General features: G+C 40.4%; 1 protein-coding gene across 1 annotated transcript; it reads right to left on the bottom strand.

Annotated features, from left to right (window-relative positions):
• Positions 1 to 15,433: 15,433 nt before the first annotated feature.
• Positions 15,434 to 18,427, bottom strand: CYTL1 (cytokine like 1). The gene is made up of 4 exons (XM_074903756.1): positions 18,180 to 18,427; positions 18,029 to 18,073; positions 16,552 to 16,680; positions 15,434 to 16,384 (listed from the first exon to the last, which is right to left on the bottom strand). The coding sequence occupies exons 1-4, from the start codon at positions 18,333 to 18,335 to the stop codon at positions 16,313 to 16,315; spliced, it is 402 nt and encodes a 133-aa protein (XP_074759857.1). The 5' UTR covers positions 18,336 to 18,427; the 3' UTR covers positions 15,434 to 16,312.
• Positions 18,428 to 19,257: the final 830 nt, after the last annotated feature.

Genomic DNA, 19,257 nt, shown 5'->3' with positions numbered 1-19,257 from the left:
ATTTAGGGTAGAGGCAGGAGGACTGCACAGACACCTTTGCCTGGTCCAGGCCAGAGTGAGTCCTTAAAAGCTATTCAGGATGTGGCTGATGTCCCCAGGAAGGTTTCTCCACAGATCTTGCTGACCTGAGACAATGTCAGGCACATGGGGAGGGCAGTGCTGGTCCCATACATGGAAGTGCCAGTAAAGGCATCTTCTCCTCTCTCCACAGACCAGGCAGGGAAGGGTTGCAGACCCATTTTCACCAGAGCCTGGCAGCTTTCTGAGCTTAAACCTGTCATGTTGGACAGATGATTGTCAGAACTGGTTTCCTTCTCTCCTAAACTTTATTTTTAGGCAAGCTTTCCCCTTCCTCAACTTCCAGTTTTATCCTATCATGCACTGATTAGCACTAGGGTACTGCTAACATAACCTGCTCTTCTTTGCTTTGTCCAGCATTTGGCACTGTGAGATAGCAATAAATTATACATATTTTTCTTTTTTTGTCAGATCAGTGCATGGGCCTGCAAGTCCTGAGAAGTTTCCTCTGAATTGCTAAAGCAATTATTTAACAAGTCAAGATATGCAGCAAGTGAAATCCTTAGTGATGTTATGATTTCATGAATTCAGTAATCAAAACAGGACTGTTTCAAGTCACACTTTTGGATAAGAAAAAAGAAGCTTTAAGTAGCAGGACAACAGTTATTCAATAACCATCCTCTCTCCTAGAATAACATTCTCCATCTTGTCACTAGTGTGCTGTCTCCCAAGCAGAATTAATCTTTTTGGAAAATCCTTATCAGAAGGCAAAGCCAATTAGTGGAGACAAGAATAATAGTTTAATAGAGGACTACTGCAGTGCACAGGAATCTGTGAACTGTCCACACTTCAGTTGTTGCAACTTAAAATTTGCAGTTTATCTTCAACAATTAGATTTGAAGGAACTTTAAATTACGCAGTTTTATGTGGATCTGTTTGCTGGATTGCAGATCAAGGGTATTTTTTTTTTTAAAATAGAGCTCTTGCTAAATCGTGCTATTGCCAGGCTCATTCAGACTTTGACCTGGTCTTACTTTGGAGCTCTGAACATTGACCAGACTCAAAGGAAACAGTAACAGTTCAGGCTATGTGTGTATAGCCATGATGCCCACAAAATGGCAGCTCTGAAAAGAACCAAAGCATGAAAAAGATGGGGTGGCCTCTTGGCTGTAACTTTTCATTGTTTGGCCTGGGCTACTCTTGCCTCCAGTAATGCTGAATAAAGCATGTTTGGTTTTTGTTTTCTCTGCTGTGATATGGCTTTATTTTTCTCTGTGGTCTCTACTTCTGGGATGCCTGGCTCATTGAGGTGACTGAATGTTGTATTTATGGTTGCAGTAACAGACTGCAGGTTTTTGGGAAAAAATAATAACTAAAAATATATATGTACACATATGTATGTATGTATGTACATATGTTCCTTACAAAAGTTGGGCATTTATTCGTACTAGTGGACTGAGAAGAGGGGGGTGGGGAGAATAGAACAGGGACAGAAAGCTGTTGCACTTGTGTTGTAACAGCATTAAATTATCGTGTTCTTCTGGATGTGACCATTCAGAACCAGAATTTCTAATTTTCAGAAATCAAACATGTCTCAGAAAGCTCCAAAGTGGAAGTCAATCCAATCATTTGTTTTTTATTAGATATGCTATTTAGACCACAAGTTAACTCGATAGGCACAGTGGGACTCTCACCTCTGTTGGTGATTGTAGAAACTATCTGACAGAGTAACAGCTGAGCAAAGGTCCTGTTTCTTGCCTCTTTTTTTTTTTTTTTTTTTTTTAATGCTAGAAGACAAAATATTCTCTAAATATTTTTAAGATGTTTCCATTCTATTACAGTGGACATCAATTTTATTCATGCTTTCCTGGCAGTTTCTATTACTTTCATTCCATTTTTGAGACCCTTGCGCCCAGTCTTCTTCAAGGTGTTTGAGTGTTTAACCTTTGGAGAGTTTAGTGCTTAGGCATGCTGGATAACTTTTCTCTTCAGAATAATCTCTTGAATTCCAGGGGGCTAATCAAGTGATGTTGTTCATGCCTGGATATCTGCAAGGTATGGTTCAGTTGTGTGTTTCCTCTAATGTATTGGTCTACAAGGCCTTGCTAGTACTTATAAAGGTTAATTTATAAATATGTCCCTGTATGATTTCAGTTAGCATCTATTCACTTGGAGAAATGAGACTTTGATTTCCCTAGATATAAAAAGATTCATACCCTTCATGAGAACACCTTATGTAAGCTTGCTGCTGTTATTCTCTTACTGGAACAGCATGAACCATTGGTTTTAATAAGGGGATTAAGTAAAATAGGCACACTACTTGGCTGCATTGCCTGGGAACACATTTCCCTACAAAACTGTTCTGGAAGATCTAGTTAGGAGCTCATTCTGTGCCGTGTGTTTAAATCCATTCTACTCAGTATAACATTTAAATATAAATTTAATGAATGCCTATCTATCTGATTTGTTGAACTGAGCCCACAGTCATTAAACAAGGTTGTAACAAGTGACAACAATTTGTCTGATGGGCTATCAAGTTCTTGTATTCCCTGTGGAGCCAGGGAATACTTACTCATCAACAAAATGTTTCTTAGTGGAAAAAATACGATGGACCATCAGAAGGCTTTTTGCATCTCTTCACATCATTCTGCACTGTTGACAGGTGGTGATCTTTCTATTTTTGATATTTCAAATCTCTTCTTTGTAGAGACCTAATTAGAAATTTAATTAAAAAAGGAGACAAAAGGAAATACCATGTCTTCCCTAGAGGAGTATTCCTAACACCAAGTGTATGACCACAGAACAGAAGGGAAAAGGAAGCAATCAAGCATGGGAAGGTAGCGACTCCTGGAACGACTGATGGGGTACAGCCTGTTCCATACAGTCAAGTGCTATTCAGCTCTGTGCCTTTGCACAATACTTGTCTTTTTTTGTTTGTTTTTCCTTTCTCAAGGAAGATGAGTTTCCTCCAAATAAAAATATTATTCAACTTTCCCCCCATCCCCTCTTCTATGACAGAAGCAACTGTTTGGACTTAATAGAAAACTATTTGCAAGTATAAAAATAAGCAAAAAGCTCTTGTATGTGGAAAATTCCAGACGAGCTGTTTAAAAAGATTGTCCCTCTTTACTACTGAAACTATTCTTCTGACCAAGTCTATATTTAATCCTTCTGTCAGAGAAACTAATCGTTTAGGGGAAAAAGTTGCAAGAAGAAAACTGTGCTAGTGGAGTCTATTATAGCTTGTAATAGAGACCTTTCCCTGCTGAGAACCAAATAAACCTTTCAGATACCTTTGGTAGAGCTGCACTAACCTATATTCCTTAGTGCTGCTCGATAGGAACATGCACCTGTAAAAACACGTGGATGTAATTGCAGAATCACAGGTTCAGATTTGGAGAAAGTCTAGTAGACTTCACACACTCAAAGCAGAATCAGCTAGAGCAGTTTGCTCAGGACCTTGTTCAACTGCATTTCAAATATCTACAAAGAAGGAGACTTCTCAGCCTCTCTGGTCAGGCTGTTCCAGTGTCTGACCACCCTCACAGTAGGAGTGAGGGGGGGAAGCAGAAGGGAAGGATCACTTCCCTTGACCTGTGTCATGGTTCACTTGGTGGTCAAACTTTATTGTGTTGCCCATGAAGCGGCAAGTGATAGTTAGAGGTGGATGAAAGAAAGGAGAAAAGTAAAGTAAAGTTTAGAGAGAGGAGGAAGACAGGTTATAGCTACCACTGCTGATCTCATGACGTCCTAACAGTCCTGAGTCTAGCTGATGCTGTGTCGTTGATTGGCGTGATCCTTGGTGGGGAAGCTTCGAATTTTCGTTGCCAAGAAGTTTTTTTTTATGCTTAGTAACGCACCTTGGTCCTCCTCTGCCTCAGGGATCTCCACCCCTTCTTGGAATTCAATTATCATATCTCCACCTTTCTCGAGCAAGGCTATCATGCATGCCCAGGGGGGAGTGTCCGAGGCATGGGCAGTCTTGGAGGTGGGTAGCCTTCAACGAGGAGGTATGTTTTGGTATTATAATGAAGCAAAGCTCGTCTAAAGTTCATGATTTCTTCATCAGTGTTATGGCAACAGTTGTGATCCATCTTTTCTGACAGTATCTATGTGGCTATCTTGAACAGCTCTGGCCCAGTCCAGGTACTGAAGAACAGCACAGCACTCTCTGTACCACACAGTTCTGTATTCAGGAGCCTTTTGCACCGCATTCCACTACTGGGATCTGCAACTGCGTTTCAAACGGCCATTGTCGGGTACCTTACTGTCTATGTCCCTGATGACTATGTTGAGACAATGTTGATTTTCTTACCCACTCTTGCAGACCTGCTGGCAGCACTCTTCCTAACGTAGCCCACGATTACCATTTTGCCACAAGGGCATGCTGTTGGTTCATGTGTAGTTTGGTGTCCGCCAGGATCTCCAGGTCCTTTTCTGAAAAAACTGCTTTTCAGCCTCTTGTCCTCCAGTGTGTACTTGTGCCTGGGGTTACTCCTCTCCAGGTGCAGGACCTGTACAACAGGTCAAAAGTACCAACCAGTTGGCCCCAGATATATCTTTGAGGTACATGACTAGTGACTGGTCTCTAACTGGACTTCATCCTGCTGATCACAGTCTTTTGAGCCTGGTATTTCATCCAGTTTTTGATCCACTTCACTGTAAACTTCTCTAGTTTGTACTTCATTTTGTCTTTGATGATACTGTGGGAAACAGTATTGTAAGCCTTTCTGAAGCTGAGATAAACAACACCCACTGCTCTTCCCTCACCCACCATTCTCATCATCTGGTTGTAGAAGTCAGGTTAGTTAACCATGATTTTTCCCTTCAGAAGTCCATACCAATCACAACCTTCTTGCTTCACATGTTTGGAAATGGTTTTCAGGAGGAGTTGCTCAGGGATGGATATGGGGTTGACCATCCTGCAATTCCCCAAATCCTTCTTACACTACTCGAAGATAGGAGTGACCTTTGCTTTTTTCCAGTCCTTGGAAAACTCCCATCATGAACTTTCAAAGATAATTGAGAGTGGCCTCGCAGTAGCATCAACCCCCAGCACTCATGAATGAAACCTGTCAGGCCCCATGGACTTGCATATGTCCAGATTGTTTAAATGTTCCTTACATGATCCTTGACCACCCAAGGTAGGTTTTCTTTGCTTCAGAATTTCCTACTGGTCTCTGGGACCTGAGATTTCCGAAGGCTGATCTTACCAGTGAAGATAGAGGTGAAAAAGGCAGTGAGTACCTTTGCTACATCCTTTGTCACCAGCTTCCCCTCCCCTTTCAGCAGTGGGTCCATGCTGCTGTGGAATGCAGGTCCCTGTACCTACAGAAGCCCTTACAGGCCCTTGCCAGATTCAGCTCCATGTGGGCTTTGGCTTGCCTAACTCTGTCCCAGCATGCTCTGACAGTGTCTCTACATTCCTCCTGCGTTCCGCCTCATGTGAGCTTCCTTTTTATATTTGAGCTTTGTAAGGAGCTCCTTGGTTACCTTTGGAGGCCTTTCGATGCTTTTGCTTTAGCATGGGTAAAGACATCCTCTTTGAAAATCATGGAGCACAGGCAATGTAATTTCAAGCAGAATAGATATACTATCTGCAACTTCCATAACATAATAGGATGTTTATAAATTGTATTTTTGGGGGTTCATTTATGGGAATTGACTGAAAGGGTAAATGAACACAGTTTTTATGAGGTGCACTATTTTTTTGCACATTTGGGATGAATTTATCTCTTAGTTCATGCATCTTCCAGCAAAGATAAATTAAACCTGGCAATAAACTTTTCATACTCCAGAACTTTCTTACAGAGACAAAGCTGATCCTCTTACTTTCTTATATGACAGCAACTTCTCTCCGATTTATCCCAGACTATCGTCAGCATCAAGTAGCATCAAAATGTGTCTGGCTATTGTTAATAATAAACCCTGAGTCAGCTGTAGAGAGGCAGATTTCAAAATCAATGAAGATAAGTAGAGTGGAGAAGAGGAAATCGTCCACACAGCATCTTTCTGACCTTGCAATCAGACTTGGTGAGTAGAAGCCATAAATTTGTGGACAGATGAAAAGCAGAAATGGTGAAATGCCAGAAGTTTGATTGTGAAGCCAGTTTGGATCAACCAGAACACAATCTCTTAAGGGGGAGACTAAGTTTACAAAAAAACCTAAGATGAAAGGTGTGAGTTATTGTTGTCAACTTCAGTGTTTTCACTGTAAATGTACTGTTAAAATCATGTAGTACTCAGCCAGTTTCAATAGTTGATAACTCTGTTTCTGCTGGGGTTTTTTTGGTCTATGTCTCATGACTCAGATGCTGAGACCCAGTGTCTGTTTTCCAGATTGAAGCAGCGAACAAAGGTTACTTATAGCTTAACAGATCAACTTGCTTTAAATAGCAGTAATAAAAGGCTACTTAGTTTTTATTTAAATCTATGACCCGCGCAGACTCCTTGCATGTTTTAGCAAGGTGTCAACTCATGTGAGAGTGTGTGTGATGGGGAAGGTGTAGGATGTTTGTGGGTGTGTCTCCTCCTGGGGGTCTCCTTTTGAGTGCAGAGCCCTGTGAGATGGCATGGTCCCCACCACAGCATCATGCTGGGGCTCTTCAGCTGCTCTGTGATGGAGCAATAGATCTGTAGCCAGGTATCTGTGATCACTGGAGTCAGGGAACTGGTAAGTTGCATCACAGAGTCTGATCATTGCCTGTGAGGAAGGGCTGTTGCAGTTTGGCCCAAGTGAATGCAGCTGATGATTTAAGGAAGCTTCTGCATTCTGACACAGTGCAGAAAGGGTGGAAATGAACCTCTGCTTTGGAGGAATGAAGAGAAATATTGTCACTGCTCACATCAGATAGGTTTTACAAGAGGTGGTAGCAGAACCAAAGTACCAGGAATGTCCAGTGAGAACAAGCAATGCAAACTGCATGGCAAAGGTATTATACAGCTCGTGACTAGTTATGGAGCCTGGACCTAGGCTTTGAGTAATCTTTCAGCATAGCTGACATGTGGATAGTTCAGTGGGTTTTTGATTTCTTTTTCCTTTCACATGCTTCTTTACGAGGGTTCCCCAGTGAATGCATCCCACAATGCATCCAGTCCTACAGCCGTTGCACTATGGCAGAACATATCATGAGCTATGCTTCACGTTTGTGTAAGAACATGGTATTGACTATTGTGCACAAAAGGAAATACCTCTGCCTGATAGAGCTTCCCATTTGCTAGCATCAATGATTTGATCTGATCTGTACCCTGGACTCTTGATAACGTATCCTGACAGTCAGTAGGAATCCCACTTAAAATACTTGTGTTTGTAACACTACAGTTGAAACTTCTTGAAAACGTTGGTTCCTTTCTCTCATTTTTAAATTAGAATTGTGGACTTTGATCCTGACAGGCTTCTTGAATTTCACCAGCTCTTCTGTGGTGTTATTGTATGAAATTTCATTTGACTGCCCAGGTAAAAAGTGTGGGGTCTTATCATACAGTCTAGCTTGAAATCTGACTGTAAACATCCAAAGTGTATGGAGACACTTGCATGGTATGGTTTCAGTGGTGTGGCTACAGAATTGGCTTTTGAAGACATTAATAACAAATCACTGTGCTTTTAGGGATCCAGGATAAACATTTGTTAATGTTCTGCAGGATTTTAACATTTTTTAGGAATCCAAGAATGTTATGAAGTTATTGTTTGCTGCTGAATTTTGGATTATTTTTTTTGAAAAAAGCTAGTACATTTTACTGTTATTGTGACCATCAGGTCTTTCCTTTTCAATGTCATGTGTCTTGTATAAGCCACTAGGAGATACAGAGAACAGACTGGCCTTTCATTGGCTTGACAAGAGCTTTAACATGGAGGAAATATTTCTTCAAATGAGTTCTGGCATATGTAATAAGAACCAATTTTAAATTTGGGCCACAAATCTAGCTTTGGTCAAAAGCTTGCCAACCACAATGAAATAGTAATCTATTTGATTGCTGTGTAAAATGCTGGTTGTCAGTAAATTGAAGAGCCACCCCTAGACTACATGAGGGCATGTGGATGAAGGCAGTGCTCCGAGTGCTGAAGAAGGAACCTCAAAAGATGTATGCTTTATTTTTGTCACTGTCATCAATTTGCTGTCTGATCCTAAGCAACCTGTTTATGCCACAGTGTTCATGTGTAGATCCTCAAAACTGCATTTAAATAACTAAATAATGTGTGATATAGAGGCATCAATGCCTAAATTTAATAATCTTTTTCTGAGTTGTCAGAGGTATTATGAGGTGTAATTAATGTACCTAAAGCTCTTCATGATCTTTTCTTTACCTGTCTGCATCTTTATTCAGATTTGTATGCCATGATGATGAAAGATTCTAAGTTGAAAGTAATTACTGTATGTATGAAGAGATGACTGAGAAAGCCTAATAGCATAATTACCCTTATCAATAGATTTTCTTTAGAGTAACTCTTTGTTGTCCTCCTTTGAAGACAGTGATGATTAGAAATGGTTTTATTTGCATAATTTCTCTTCCAAATAAGACTGTTTTCTGAGGACGTAAGTGACAAAATGCCATTACAGGAGACTGGAGCAAGTCTGATGCATTTGCAGTTGATTGAAGAAAAGTTTAATGGAAGCTGAACCATCTTTATTTGAACAAACAAAGGTGGAGTATGCTCTTGCCTAGCTTTTCTTCTTTCCCATCCCCATTCTCTACAGCTAAAGTGACCGAGTGGCCTTTAGGATCAGCTGAAAACTTTTGAGTCTTAAGGTCATGGCAAAAAGACAAGGCTTATCTCAGGTTTATCTCAGGCAACTGGATAAGCCCATTTGTTCTCACAAGTGCTGAGCAGTGAGTGGGGGGGTGGGAGAGACGGAAGATGTGGCTCTGACCTTCTGCCTACTCTTTGTGGCCATGATGGAAGTCCGCTCAGCCTTGCTCCTCCTGAAGACTGCCATGCCGTTTTCATGTATGACTTCATGACATTTTCTACCTCTGATGCAGAGGATTTCAGGGATGTACCCTGTGCTGCAATTAATTTGGCCACAGACTTTCTCCTCGTGTTCAAGGCTTGGCAAAGCTCAGGCTGCAAGCTCCTAGGGCTTCTCCAGCATTATACATTCAGATACTTAATAAAAATTAGACAGTAGTGTTTAAAGGCGATAGAAGTACTGAGTGAAGAAGGGTGTTATATAAATGCAACTGTCTGCCATAACCCCAGCAGTGTCTGTGGCTTAGCCCACCTCCTAACTGCACTATTCAGTCAGGGACCTGGCCCAGGTTATACAACCTGGTGCTGTGTAAAGACTGAACAAAAGATACTCATGACATGCTTTCGTCTAGAGCTGAGATTGTAGGTCTTAAAAAAGAAGATTAAAAAAAAAATAAAATATGGCTTGTTATTAAAGTTTCAGAGGAGGACTCTAAAGAAAGCAATACACTCTACAGCAATTAAGACAAACAAAACTGCTTGGGGGCATAAAATTCAAATTTCCAGATGTATGGCTAGTGACTGGGGTTATAAACCCAAAGACAGTTCCTATCCATGAGAAGAGAGAGGCTATGGAACAGCCTAAGTGTATTTCTTTGCTTCCTTGACCTGGCCTCTGTGTATTGATCAAGGAAAAATTTTTGATAAACAGCCTGCTTTCCAAGCTCACATCTTCTGGTTGTCTAGCTGTCATAAGAAGGCAGCAACAGCCAAGCACTTATTGGACCTCAGAGAACTTACAGTGAAGAAAAATAGCTTAAATTCTGCAACAGCAGAAAAAGCTTCCTCTGTATTAAACAGTGGAAAATAAACAAGCAAACTTATGATTTCTAAATAACATTTTTTTCTCTTCCTAGGTAATTAGAAGTGCTTCTGTCTGACCTTGATTTACTAAAAATTACATTCCTGCTTCCCTTTCTCAGTAGGAATAACACCTTTCTGACTCATTTACCCAGTACTTATGGGAAAGTCATATGGAACCTGGGAGGTTTGGAGTCTGTTTCCTGGACTACTTCGGGGTTTGTGTTTTAATTCAATAATAATATGAAATGGGTTAACAATCTTGAAAACACGGCTCTTCTGCCAAAAGAACAACTGAACCACTGTGCTCCAAAATCAGTCTTTTATTTGCTTGGTGTTAGGAACATTTCCAGGTATTGAAACGCCTGTCTGTACTTGAAAATTGTTGTAACAGTTCTGTGCACAGTTTTGACCTGGGGTACATGCCACTCTTCCAAACAAGTTTTGAATGTAGTCTGGGAGACAGCATGGAACAGAGACCATTGCCGAAAGGCAACTTAACTACAGCCACCCTGGCTAGGAAGGCAAGTGTTTAGTAGTCAGGACATGACCTGTTTCATGTCAGAGAGCACCAGAGGAAGACACAGGCATTTGATATAGGGTCTAAAAGTAACCTCACATCCTTAGTTGTGCCATGGCTCAGTTCTGGCAGGATTCAACAGCCTGGGAGCTGTGACAGTGTCCTGGGAAGGAGGAGATATGGATCACTTCGTGAAGTCCATATAAATTTAAAAAATGTGATTCCTCATTGCATAGTCTGTTCAAAAACTGGCACTGACTCCAGTAGACTTTATATTTACCTGTACAGCAAATGAAGCAGCCATTGTATTTCAGTATCTGTTGCTTTTGTTTGTTTGTTTTACCCCAAACATTTTCTTCATTATAGAGTAGTGAGGCCAACTGTACTCTAACTTTTTACATTCATCTTAAAATTTAAATTAAAAAGTGTAACAGTGTCTTCAGAATCTTGGAGATTATTTTTTGTTTGTAATCTACTGTTGTCAGAACATTATTGATAGATCTTTTTTTCTACACTACTTGACATTGATAAAGCCTCATCGGGATATCTATATTTAAATTGCATCACTGTGCTTCAAAAAGGGTGGGAACCAAGTGGAGAGAGCTAGAAGAAAGCTAACAAGAAGGGTCATGTTTTCTCTGATCAATGAACAAAGATGGAAAGAATTGAATTTGTAGAGTAGGGAGAGAGAGACAGAAGTCTTCAAATGTACTAATGTCTGACGCAAAGACAAAAAGAACAATCCAATTCCTGTTTCTGTGATGAATAAAGCAGGAAGCAATGGGCCTAAATTTTGAGAGGACAAATTGAGTACCAAGTAAAACTTTGTAACAAAAGGAGGGGTCTGGAATAGATGGATTTGAACTGCTGTGGGCTTTCTAGATCAACTTCTTCTTAAAATCTTTCATGCAAACTGCTATCAGGAATGACCTGGGATAGCCAGGGTAATCTTGGGCCCAAGGGATGCATTAGAAGGTCTCAAGCTTCTTTCCTGTTCTATGACTTTGGCTTTTTTTCTTCTGTAAGGTTTGAATATTAATGAAGTAATGTCAGTATATTTCAATCTATTGCAAAATATCCTTGGTGAGGTTTTTCTTCCCTCCTACATCTGTCTGGCTTCAAAATCCTCTTATCTGTCTGAACACATCCTCTTTACGGACCTACAAACGTAAAACAAGATTTCAGGGTATATATATTTATATGTATTTATCTGTCCTCAAAAGATAGATAGTTTAACTGTTTTTCTGTTCATTGCTATATTATATTATTTATCTGAGGATATGCATTTACCCTATGCTGAAGAAACATAGACTATGAAAAATCTTTTGATAATGAGATCGTGGCCTTTCTCTGGACATTGTCTCTGAATTTTGACTCAGCTATCAGCAGCTCCCTTGCAGACTGGTTTTTTTTTTTTTTTCATTTTGGCAGGCTAATGGTAAAATCTTGGGTAGCACAGGATTCCGGGCCATTGCAAGCCTAAAAGAAAAGTGTGAATACAGAAAGTTGCACAGATAAAGTCAGTGGAGCTTGTCTATCACAATTTTCACTGGCATTGCCATACACTCCAAAAATGAGAAAATTTTAATGTGAAAAAAAGTACTGGTTAAAGTACACTGGTTAAATTTTTGTAAGGTAACATTATTTACAAGACATTAGCTTTGTAGGAAATTTTTGGAAGATCTCCATCAGCAACCCATTAGCTCAACCCACAGATGCCACACACACAGGTAAAGGTGCAATGGACAAATGGGCACTCCTGAATCTGGTGTTTAGACAAAGTAATGCTCTGTTCCAAAGTGTACAACCTAAAAGGTCAGATTCCTCACCAATATTGCATTACTCTTTTTTTCTTTGACTTTTTTTTTAAAAAAAGGATTTCACAAGACCATATTTAGTTTGTACCCTATTAATTAGTAGCAAGTCACTTGTTATCCAGTGGAACCTCTCACACTGAATGATCTAATTATCTGTTTGAAACCTGCCATCTTTCCTGACCTGGGGTAGTGGTCAGGAGCTAGACATTTGCTAACCCTCATCCCTAACCTGGTTTCACAAAAAAACAATGTATGAGTTGTTAAGTGACTACTTAAGGAAAACCCATGTGATTGGACAAAAGAGATGGGAAAGGAACTGGTTCTAGTAAAATCCATAATGTAACTTTTTGGCAAAATTGGAAATTAAAGTCTTGGGATGATTTTGCCATCAGTCCCCAAGACCTACCATTCTGACTACCTTGGGATTCATATGATAATACGGTGGAGAGTCTAGCAGTCCTAGGATTGCTCTTTAGTGAGGCTTCTTGTAGATAGAAGTCTGCAAAAGAAAATCTAGTCCTAGGATTGACTGCTCCTTCCAACAAACCTCCTTCAACAGGCAAGAAAACTGAACAGATTCTTTGTTTTTCTACAATTCTTCCCTAATGATTGTATAAACTGAGTGCAGATTCTTAATGAAGTGCTTTTAGTAATATTCTGCAATAGTTAGGCATGATGCCAGTTGACAAATTACAACAAATACTTAATCCCTTCACATTCTCCCTTTTGGCTGGGGCCCTAACAACCATGGGCTGTTGTGTTGCAGGAATAAATGCTCATCTACATGAATGGTTCCACTGCTCCTTATATACCTGGTATAATGGTAAATTACAAAGTTGGTAAACGTACTATCTTACTGAAAAGGAGAAGTGGATGATTTCTTGGCAAATTACAAGTGCATTAGATCTCTTTATCAGTGTTTTTCTCCCTTGGACCATGACAGTCTGGAAAAAGATGCTGTTCTTAAAAAGGGTTCATCTAATCACAAATCTCATTAAGAGAGTATGAGTGACAGCAGGTTATTGTGAACTGAAAGAGCATAGCCTTGCTTTCAGCACACTTTCCATTAAAATGACATACAGGATGTGAAGAGAGTCACAGCGTAAAACCATAGGGAATATACTTGGTGTAAAAGCACACCAATGACCGAACAAATCTGTTTCTGGGAATAAAATATACAGCATCTGCAAATGGAGGATAGGCTTTTAAGGTCCATTCAGGTATGTACAGTCCCCAAAGCATCTAGCTGCTTTTCTCAGCTTCTGCAAAAGTAGCATATAACAGTCTAGAACTGAGCTGTTAGTAACCGTGCTAAGTCACATGTCAGTCATGAAAAGGCTAAAGTTTCTATCTAAAGCAATACAAATAAAGTAATGACTTCTACTCTGTTTCCAATTCCAAAGACTTCTTGCAAGATATTTTGACCTAAAGAAATTAGGCTACATCTTCCTCACAAATGTAATCAGCCTAAAGCAGAATAAAGTATACCTGGAAGGTGATTGAAAGAACGGTAACATTACAGGAGAAATCTGGATTTAGGATCACGAGTTCCATCAAAATGAATTAGGGAAGGCTTATTTACTTTGATAAATCAGGATAAAGAGGAGTTATGAGAAGATCCATGAGAAAATCCTCACCAAATACTTCATTTCAAAAAGTGTGTGTCCATGTGACAGGAAAGAAGCAGGGGCAGAAGTGTCATGGTTACCTGCACAGGCTTTACCCAAGATCCAGTTCTAGGGACAGAATTGTGTGGACTTCTGTGGGAAAGGAAATGCATCTTGCTCTGTATTTTGCTTGCCAAGACACAACACAAGCTTTACAACAGGACTGTGCTTAAAACTCATGACATCTGGAGGTGGAAAAAACAGCCAAAAATTCACAGCTTCTGCTACCAGCTTTCAAGCATGTGTACCACCCAGTGCCTGGGTTAGCTCTACAAACACCATGGCCTGTGGTGACCATACCACACTTTCTTGCAAGGTACATCCATGGCTGTCTTTGTAAGAAGGTATGAAAAGCAGAGGCTGTCATGTGGTTTCAGTACTTGTATGGAAGTGTATAGCCCTTGATGTTATCCCAGAACTGCTTGCTTCCCCAGGTGGTGGTTGAGCCCCTGGTTAGAGGGAGGAAAAACTTGAATGTAGAGCCCGAAAGCAAATGGTTCAACTCCACCTGCATTTCTCCTTGAGCCAGGGAGCTGCCAGTGCTTACACACACCCTGTGTGAGTATTGGGCTCCTTGCTAGCATGCTAATAGGTGCCCTTACTCCAGGATATGGCTTCTGTTGAAGGAGCTGGCCTTGGATACATCCAGGTGATGCAGAAAAGATGGTATTGGTATCTCTAGAGTGTGTAGGATCTTGTACAGAGGTTGCTGTCTTGGAGAGGAGGAGGAGGATTCTAAAAGGCAAACTAAGCAATAATTTTTCTGGAAGTATGACTATTTGAGCTGCTGCACATTTTTGAGTTCAGCCTGGTACTACATCAGATTGCTGAGCTTGCTACCATCTCTATCAGATGCCTGTAGAGACACTTGAGTGGAACTCCTGTGAGCTGCCTGTGGGCAGAATGGCTCATCTAGAGGATGAGTAGGGTTAGCACATGAGGACCTCAACCTTCAGGAGACAAGTACAAAGTCTGACAGGTACATTCCTTGAATATACACTTAGAATTGAAACAAACTAGAAAGAAAAGCACTTGTTTACTTTCTTTTCTCTGTATGTCTCCCAGATTTTCCTACCCTTATTCAGTGGTTCAATGAGATAGTCAAATTTTCTATGGCTAAAATCAGACTAGTAGTTTCTACAGGACAGGGTAATTCCAAAATAAAGAAAAACCCCTTTTTTCCCCCCTGCACAATTTTCTCCTGTTATGATTCACTTATCTTCATAACAGTTGTCAATCATCTTGGTTCATACCACTAGATATTTATTCAGTGAATGACAGATGATAGAGGAGCTGTGATTGTCACACAATCCCATGATTATAGAAGATCGGATTTTTATAAAACACGGTGAGATCACTAATTAAATCACCAGGGCTGACAGTGCTGCAGATGGATGACCAGAAAATACTGTACAGGAGAGCAAGGAACTACTTGTAGAGAGGGAAGGAGGAGACTCTCTGGGATAGTAGCAGCTCCTTCCAAGAACATGGGGAATATCCTTTCTATTCTTTGCACAAAAGAGCTGCTGGGTGTGAAGGACTCATGTCCATCAGGTAATAAAGGGACCCATGACTCTGGAACTATTATCTAGAAATTTTATTAATCTCAGTAGGCCAGTATATGGGCTCTAACAATCTGTCCAAACCTTTGATAGGCTTTCTAAGCCACTGCCTCACAACTTGCGTTCTCACAGCACAGAAACAGTATTTAAAAAATCCACTAATTTTATCAAAGAAATTGTTGGCAGTACAGAAAAATTGTCTCAGTAGAAACTTACACATTGTCAAATCATGCAGACACAGCAAAGTTTGCATTGTTATGGAAACAAAGCTACAGGTGACTTGTGAAAAGCAATTTGCAAGTGATTGTGAAAAGTAAGTTATAAGAATGACACTTTCAGGTTGATCTTGAAAGACATGATGTAACACAAGCATCTTGGGTTAGAAAGCTGTTTTTATTTAGTTTGCCACAGAAACAGGTTACTTTCACCTCTATTCTTACAAGTCTGACATCAAAAACTATCAGCATATATATATGAGCTATACAGGCAGAGAGACATCTGCCACCACTGAGTTACACTTCTATCAAACACTTTAAGAAAAACAAATATAGGCCCTTCCATGCCCATCTAATAAAAGAAGAACTTCTAAGTCAGGATACAGTATTGATCACAATATATTTTCTTTATGTGAATCTAGTTATTCATAGAAGAGTAAAAAAGAATCTAGTATCTAATGTTTAAACAAAACATACCTTATACATTTGGCTAAGCTGAAATATCATACCTTGCCAAATGAAAAAATGCTCTCTAACCGTGGTTTCCCTAGCAGCTCAGTAGGTATGCAAGGCATGCAGTTCATTTCCTGCCAAGACAGAGAAAAATGGGTAGGTCTGAGATAATATTGCTAGTGTGCTTGAAAAAGATCTTAGTTGTTAATGTTGTAGTTGACTGCGTATACATATTTTGACTCCTGGTCTCCTTGAAAGTTTCCCAGGTACAACTTTTGGGTTGAGTCCCTTTTAGCTCTCAATGATGGAGGGCTGAATAGGATTTTCCAGGGCACTACAGTCATCAGTGAGGAACACCAAGTCCTAGAGGAACAAAAGAGAAGGCTAACAATTATAAGGAGGAAGGCAGAAGATAGCACAATGTTGAGAAGCTCAGGCCCTGATCCAGTTTTGCTGGTCAGGGGACAGAATGGAGACAAGAGAAGGCTAAAAAGCAGAGACTATGTCCCTGTTGGCATATCTTGACCTACCCTTCTGCAGTAGAAGATCATGATGGTGTACAGGCTCCGGGCTTTTTCCTTCAGCTCACTCACTTCAAGCACTCTCTCACATCTGGGGTAGGCCACAAAATCACGGAGTTTTGCCAACACACAGTAATTCTGCAAAGCATGCAAAAGAGGTATGTGTAACCCTGCTCAAACACAGATTTATGTTCCTTGTCCATCACTTCCAAAATTCTTACTGCTTCTGTGGGAACCTTGAATTCTTACCTGTATGTGTGTTTAATCGCTGTAACCTTTAGTTAGGAAAATTCACCATCAATATTACATAACCAAGATGTTTGGTCCAAATAAATGCTTGGAAAAGTGCGTAGACACAGGTTTGGTCTGCCAGCTTATTTCTCACATCCTTTAGGAGGAGCGGTGCAAATACAATCAAATCTGCTCCTGTAGTAGGTAGTTACCTACAGAATAGGTGCACTGTCTCACTTTTAAGAGACCACCTGATTTAGCTGGTGAAAAGATTATCAAGATCTCACATGCATGATTCTTCTTTTCCCGTACAAGAGGCAATACCATGAGCACCAGGCAAAATTCTTTTCAGAGTAATTTTTACTTCAGCCTTCACATTGTCAAAATAAAGACAACATGGATTTCACAACATCCTTGCGAAGCAGGTAAATAAATATCTCAGGTCCTGCTTTAAAACAAGGGAAACTCTGGTGCTGGACTCATACTGCTTTGTCTTTGCAATGAGTTGAGGTACTGGCAACTCTGGAACTGGTCTTTAGAGGGTCCTGAATTGCAAGACTTGATGGTATAGTTACCTCTGGCACAATGTGTCAGACATCTCTTGCTTTATCTGACATTTTCTACCTTTTAGTTACTCAGTGAAGCACTAGGAGAAGAAGCTAAACATGTTGAATATCCCAGGGCAGAACATGATAACATAAACTATGCGTGCAGGAGGCTATTTTGTCTTTCTGGGGAGATGACTACTGCTGTCTTTTCTCAGTATCACACTTCCATATCCTCAGACATACTTTTTCTTTCTGGATTCAGCAAGTGGCTATTTAAAGCAGGAAAACCAGCAAGATATTCCTGCACTTGTTTTTATTAAAACTGCAGTGCCAGAAGTCACTCATGATCTAAAACAAAGTAGATTTATTAAGTGAAGGAAGTTTATTCTGCATTTCTTCTTTTAAATTATTATTCAAAGTTTTGTTGCCCATATTTAACTCTGAAAAAGCTCTGTCACAACAAATTAATAATGTACAAATGCTAATCACTTCAAAATATTTACTTCCTCATTTCTGAAATTTTAAACAAGAAGCTCCATAGAGATTTTAAAAAGAGATTTTTTTTTTGGTCACTCATCTCTCTAGTTAATTAAGCTTTTAAAAATTTGTTTCAAAGCACTCTTCTACAGTACAATCCTAAGAGTTATCCTCTCTTTTCATTAGTTACTTTTACTGCGCAGCAGTAAGAAAGTACTGTGAAAACTTACATGTATGTCCAAGTACAGCCTAGGCAGCATCTCCACACATGAGTCCTGCAAGAAAGAAGAAAGACCATTGCGATTTTGTTTTGAGAGAAATTTGTGTCAAAAACAAGCAACCTGCTGTGTCTTTGCAGGAGCAATTTTTAAGGAGACTTACCACAGATTTGGAGGTCTGTAACTCCTTAAAGGACTCCGTGATTTCTTTGCTCAGAGACAACACCCTTGAGTAGCAAGTTGGAGGGGCTGCGTTGGCTAACAGGGCAGCAGAAAGCAGAGCAATCAGGCTCAGCAGCATCTTCATTGTAGGGAGCATGTCTAAAGGAGAAGGAAGGGAGGAAAAAATCACTGTTAGTGGTTAGGCAGCTGCTGGTAAGCATCAACGAGTAAGTTTGACAAGTCAGCCCCCAATTAAATAGTCTCCTGCATCAATGGGGAAAAAAAAAAAGTCTGGGGGTGGTCCAAGCAACAGCTTGCTGCTGTTTTAAATTTCCTGCCAACCTATGAGGCAGAGCTGCTAGCGCTTTCCTGCCCAGAGCAGGGAAAGGAGGGAATGAAGGTAACAAAAACAAACACGAGTGGCATTTTTCATTCCAGAAAAATAAACGACCTAGGGAGCATCTCAAGCAATAGAAATATATTTAAGAAACAGCACAGGTTATCAAAGTGTCATAGGCATGTATGTGCTTTGGCACATATACCTCTTCCTTAATGTGGTGGGTTGACCCTATCTGGACATCATGTGCCCACCAAAGCTGCTCTATCACTCCCCTCCTCAGCTGGACATGGGAGAGAAAATATAACTAAAGGCTTGCGGGTTGAGGTAAGGACAGGGAGAGATCACTCACCAATTACCATTGCAGGCAAAACTGACTATAAGTGGGGAACAAAAAAATTTATTTCATTACCAATCAAATCAGAGTTGGATAATGAGAAATAAAACCAAATCCTAAAACACCTTTTCCCCACTCCTCCCTTCTGCTCTGGCTCAACCTGAATCCTGATTTTTCTCTATCTCCTCCCACCCAGTGGTGCAAGGGGATGGGGAGTGTGAGTTGCAGTCGGTTCATTATACACTGTTTCTGCTGCTCCTTCCTCCTCAGGGAGAGAACTCCAACATGAGTCCTTCCCACAGGCTGCAGCTCTTCATGAACTGCCCCAGCGTGGGTCCCTGCCATGGGCTGCAGCCCTTCAGGCACAGACTGCTCCAGTGTGGGTCCCCCTCGGGGTCACAAGTC

Source organism: Athene noctua, chromosome 4, assembly GCF_965140245.1.
Source record: "Athene noctua chromosome 4, bAthNoc1.hap1.1, whole genome shotgun sequence".
NCBI classification, from domain to species: Eukaryota; Metazoa; Chordata; class Aves; order Strigiformes; family Strigidae; genus Athene; species Athene noctua.
This window is presented reverse-complemented; position numbering and strand designations above follow the sequence as displayed.

Bases quoted from the DNA above. Each gene is read 5' to 3' on its own strand.
- CYTL1 (XM_074903756.1), bottom strand. From the start codon at position 18,335: ATGCTCCCTACAATGAAGATGCTGCTGAGCCTGATTGCTCTGCTTTCT. The intron at 18,074-18,179 runs GTAAGTCTCCTT...TCTTTCTTGCAG, and splicing joins TACAGACCTCCAAATCTGTG to GACTCATGTGTGGAGATGCT. The intron at 16,385-16,551 runs GTAGGTCAAGAT...TTGTTCCTCTAG, and splicing joins TGATCTTCTACTGCAGAAGG to GACTTGGTGTTCCTCACTGA.